General features: G+C 63.0%; 1 protein-coding gene across 2 annotated transcripts; it reads right to left on the bottom strand.

Moving 5' to 3' along the window:
• On the bottom strand, window positions 668-3,907 carry LOC110390370 (PHD finger protein 7-like). Of its 2 annotated transcripts, XM_021381637.1 has the most exons (9): window positions 3,744-3,907; window positions 3,328-3,419; window positions 3,134-3,235; window positions 2,751-2,875; window positions 2,408-2,570; window positions 2,209-2,315; window positions 1,889-2,002; window positions 1,619-1,737; window positions 668-1,453 (listed from the first exon to the last, which is right to left on the bottom strand). In XM_021381637.1, the coding sequence occupies exons 1-9, from the start codon at window positions 3,793-3,795 to the stop codon at window positions 681-683; spliced, it is 1,647 nt and encodes a 548-aa protein (XP_021237312.1). In that variant the 5' UTR covers window positions 3,796-3,907; the 3' UTR covers window positions 668-680. The 2 variants fall into 2 exon arrangements, with proteins under 2 accessions (XP_021237312.1, XP_021237311.1); XM_021381636.1 differs by lacking the exon at window positions 3,744-3,907 and having other exon boundaries at window positions 3,328-3,720.

Here is a 4,785-nt window from a genome sequence, read left to right as displayed (position 1 = left end):
CTTTCCGACGGTGGTGGTGAGACGCTGGAAGAGGTTGCCCAGAGAAGTTACCAGTGGGTGCCTCCCTGGAAGTGAGGCTGACTGACCCGCAGTTACCTGGCTCCTCCTTCCCGCCTGTTTTCAAGACGGGAGTGATGTTGGCTTTCCTTCAGTCCTCAGCCACCTCTCCCACTCTCCATCACTTCTCCATCTCCAGCAATCACTTCTGCCAGCTCCCTCAGCACTTGTGGCTGAAGGCAGCAGGAGGAAGCAGCGGGGCATCTGAGGCTGCAGCTCAGCCCAGAAACAGCCCTGCGCTAGCCGCGCACACTCAATGCACTGAGGCACATCCTGGCTGCCAGCATCTGCAAACCAGAGCCAGCCACCCCTCCAATCTGCCCACACTGCCCAAATGCAGGAGGAAAGCCCAGGTTCTGGCCCACCCCACAGCTGGCAGCAGCCCCAAAGCTGCCCGTGCGACCAAGAAACAAGCCCAAAACTGGGCGACCAGCTGGGCCCATGGGGGCCCATGGAGGCTGTGCCCCACTGGGTCTGGGGCCAGAACCCAGCTCAGCCGAGACTGAGGAACGTCTGGGAAGTTGCTGGGGAGAATACAACCCCGTGGTCTCAGCTCCTAACACTGCCCACCGCAGGACAAGCGGAGAAGAATGAAGCCAACAGGTGTGGAGCATCATCCAGGTTTATTTTCTTGTCCGCCTGGGACCAAAACCATCACGCGGGGATGGGGCACGGCTGCTCCTGCGCCGTCTTTGGGACCGGCTGCGGGGACGTCTGCTCCGATGCTGGACCCGGGAGCGGCTTCGTGCCTGGGCTGGTCCCCGCTGCCTGGACCGGCTCCCACGGCCTCCTCGGGGCCGGCTGCGGGAATACGAAGCGCGACGCCCCACTGGGGATCGGCTTCGAGTGTGGGCCCGCCCTCGCTGCCCGGATCGTCGTCTGCGCGCAGGCAGAGGGGAAGCCCTGGAGGACCTCGATGGCGCTGGTCTGGCCGAGGTGCGGGTGCTGCTCTGAGCACCTCGGGGTGTCGTACGGCTGCCGCCATGACGTCTTCGGGGCCGACTCTGGGAGCCTGAGGCCCGACTTTGCAACGGGGATCGGCTTCTTGTGCAGCCTCTCCCCCGCTGCGTGGGACGCTTCCTGCGAGCAGCTGCTTGGGAGCCTCTGGAGAACACTCTTGTCCCCCGTCTGGTGGGGCTCCGGGAGCAGCTCTCAGCGCCTGCAGCTGGTGCCCGTCTCCTCCCACGTAGACCTGGGCGGGTGGTCCTCTGCTCTGCTGCAGGCTCTCTGGGCTGGACACTGCGCTCAGGCAGCTGGGAGCTGCGTGACAAGCCCAATGCTGCCTGGCTGGTGGGGCCAGAGCTGATGTTTTCAGGCCCTGAAACAGTATGGGGTGGCCCTGCTGCTTCCTGACTGAAAGTGCTGGGCCTGGCATGCTCGGAGTCAGTGTGGGAGGCTGTAAGGAGAGACAGGAAGGTGAGCAGGATGAACCTGCAGCCCCAGGGCAGGACAGGCTGCCATCCCTCATGGGGCAGAGAGTCTGTGGCAAGGCCGCTGTGAGCACCTGCTGCCAGGCCTTGCCTGGCCCCAGTCCAGCAGCACGCGGCTCTTTGCCTCTTACCGGTGCCCACACCGGCACAGGTGTCGCACTCCCAGGTGCTTGTGCTGGAGGCCAAGGAAGAGCACTGCCGGTGGGTGCCTTCTGCGGCACAGGAGCTGCAGAGGAGCAGCTGCCAGGGCCTGGGGAAGCAAACGGGTTGTGGCTGTGAGGATGAAGCAAGCTGAGGCAGGGAGTAGCCAGCGCAGCTCTGGTGCTCAGTCCTTGCTCTCCCAGCTTGTGGTGAGGCTGAGATCCCACACAGAGCCCCAGAGGACTGCAGAGGTCACTCACCCCTCTTCCTCTGCCTCCTCCCTGCCTTCTTGGTAAAGGCACTCGCTGGCATCGCAGCGCCTGTGCCTCTGTCTCAGCGATGGGTATGTTTTGTCGTCCCACCAAGTTGGTCGTCTGCCAGAGAAAGGAAGGAAAGTGATGAGCCCCCGGTGCCCTAGGTGCGAGGCAGATCCAGGGCATCCCTGCTCATCCACCTCGAGCTCATTCCCAGCTTCTCCATGAAGCTGAGACCAGCGCTCGCAGGACAGCAAAGAGCCAGGCCCAGGCAGGCACAGCACCTGTCCCTGAGTGTCTGCAGAGCTGGGCAGAACGACACCGACCTGATTGGGGTTTGGATTCCCATGATGGTCATTTCGGAACGGAATGTCGCTTTTTCGCTGCAGACGGGGCAGAAGAAGCGCAGGATGGCAGCGTGCATGGCCTGTTTCTGCAGGAGAAGCACAAGCAGCATGAACGTGAGCGGGGGCCAGGTGCTGCTGAGCACCGCCCGGGCCCACAGGGTGAGGGGAGGGCTCCTACCCTGACACAGCCCCGGTGAAACCAGGCCTGTTTGCACACCGGGCACACCATGGTGTGGTAGGACGTGCTGTCCCCCACGGGCTCCAGGCAGATGACGCAGACGGTGTCCGGAGATGGAGCTGCCTCTGCTGCCTGCCGAGGGCGGTGCTCCCAGCAGAAGGACCTGGGCAGGAGCACAGAAGGGACGGGCACAGTGAGAAGTGCTGCGAGGAGGGCAGAGGACCAGGGAGGAGCGCCAGGCCTGGGCTCTGGCTCTGGCAGCATGCTGGGAGGTGTCGCTGCGGGTTCCTCCGGGGGAGAAACAGGGAGGAACGGCAGCTTGGCTGCTGCTGACAGCCCTTACCTGTGTGGCCCGAAGTACTGGGTGACACATTCCCCGTCCTCGGCACAGGGCAGATGGAAGCTGCGCTCACAGCCTGTTTCTGCGCAGCTGATGGCAGCTCCTCTCCCGCCACAAACAAAGCAGTTCTGGAAAGAGCAGAGCAGCCCCCGTCAGCAGCAGGCTCAGGGCCTCCACAGCCAGCCCCACTTCTCAGGGCAGGGCGCAGGCTGTGGGCGCTGCTGCGTCGCACTCTGCAGAGCCGCCTGGCAGACAAGGCTCATCGGCTCTGGCAGGACTTTGTCCTGGAGCCGGTTGGAAGGGCCACGATCGCTTTCTTTGGGCCCATGAGAAGCTGGTGCGAGCCTCTGCTGGCACCAAGCTCCCCATTCTCTTCAAGTCCTCACCTTCTGGTCTGCCAGCTGGATTGTGCTCTGGACGGCATCAAGGGGGAAGCCAAAAATTCCCCCCCTTGGCAGCCTCTGTTCCAGAAGGCCATTGGCAAAGAACTGTAGGAGAGAAAAGAGCGGGCTCTCGTGAGGCCAGAAAGGAAGGGAGCATCCCTGGCAGAAGGCTGGCAGGAGCCCTGGAGGGAACTCACCAAGCAGAAGTGATGGGCACAAAACCCACTCACGGCAAAGGTGCGCCCGCAGATGTCCGGGTCAACCTCTGCCCGACGGCACAGCATGCACACTGGAGAGGAAGGAGAGAGCAACCGTGAGAGAGAACCGGTGAGGAGCTGGTGGGGCTGGGTGTCCCTGGGAGCCATCCCCAGAGCCTGCTCCGTGCTGAGGGGCAGGGCTGGAGGGGCTGGAGGGGAAGGGGCATTGCAGGCCCAGCGGTGCCAGCAGGCAGCCACAGCCCAAGCTGGGCCCCGTGGCCGAGGAGCAGAGGGGCCCTGCCCATGGCGCTGAGGAGGCCCTGCCCTCCCCTTCCTCCCCTCCCAGCTGCAGGCAGACCCCCAGCAGCCCTCTGCACAGCGGCGGGGAGCCACGCGCAGGGATACATTGCTCTCACCCGGCTCCCCAGAGTTGGGGGCCTCCTCCTTCTCTTCGGACATGATCGGCATCGACAGTGAGAAACAAGACAGTCCCTGCTGTCTCCGCACACTGAGCACGGCCTCAGCCTGACAGCCTTTGCTCTGCTCCTGGCCCCGCGGGTCACAATGGCCGCTCCCTGCCGCCACTGTGACATCATGGTCACCACCTCACGGGGCTGAGGGTGTGGCACCCACACGGGCAGGGCAGCAGCTCCTGCAGGCAGCGCTGAGCAAGGGGCCCGCTGCTGCTGCAAGCAGGGAGGAAGGATGGCCTCCCTCGGGCCTTTTGCACTGCGCCCGTGTTGGGACGACCCAGCAGAGAGAGTCTAGGAAAGGCCTGTGGGTCATCAGCACAGGTGGCATTTCTGGCGCGTGTGCTGACCGGCTTTCCACAGTCTGATGGTGATAGGACAAGGGGGAATGGTTTTGACCAGGAAAAAGAGGAGGTTAGGTGAACTGTGAGATGAAATTCTTCACACAGATGGCAGTGAGGCCCTGGCACAGCTGCCCAGAGAAGCTGTGGGTGCCCCATCCCTGGAGGTGCTCCAGGCCAGGTTGGATGTGGCCCTGTTCTAACCAGACCTGCTGGGTGGCAGCGCTCCCACGGGCAGGCGCTTGGGGCTGGCTGAGCGTCAAGGTCCTTTCCTACCCAAGCCTTCTAGCCTTATACAATCACCAGAGGCATAGTGGCATGGCCAGGCCATGATTCCCTTCAAGTCTACATATAAAATGAGTCAGGAAAACTCCCGAGGATAGCTTTCTTTGACCGCTGGTAATGGTCCCCATGCCAGAGACAGGAGAGGAGCTGTACCTTGTCCTGGGCTGGAGTCCTGGAGTCACTCTGGAGCATCCCTGCTCATCCAGCCTGGCCCCGTTTCCAGCTTCTCCATGAAAGTGATGCCAACGCTGATGGGAGAGCCCTCCTGTCAAGCGAGCCTCTCTCTGTGGAGATGTTCAAGGCCTCACTGGATAGGGCTCCAGGCAGCCTGATCTAGTGGGCGCCAACCAATGCACTGCAGG

The sequence above is a fragment of the Numida meleagris genome, chromosome Z (genome assembly GCF_002078875.1).
Source record: "Numida meleagris isolate 19003 breed g44 Domestic line chromosome Z, NumMel1.0, whole genome shotgun sequence".
NCBI lineage: Eukaryota > Metazoa > Chordata > Aves > Galliformes > Numididae > Numida > Numida meleagris.
The sequence above is the reverse complement of the archived record's forward strand: the minus strand, read 5'-3'. Positions and strand labels throughout refer to the sequence as shown.

Excerpts from the sequence above, each read along its gene's own strand:
- LOC110390370 (XM_021381636.1), bottom strand. The coding sequence starts at position 3,495 with ATGGCTCCCAGGGACACCCAGCCCCACCAGCTCCTCACCGGTTCTCTC. Across the intron at positions 2,003-2,208 it reads GGAATCCAAACCCCAATCAG|ACGACCAACTTGGTGGGACG; the intron begins GTCGGTGTCGTT and ends TTTCTCTGGCAG. Across the intron at positions 1,454-1,618 it reads CTGTGCCGGTGTGGGCACCG|CCTCCCACACTGACTCCGAG; the intron begins GTAAGAGGCAAA and ends CTCTCCTTACAG.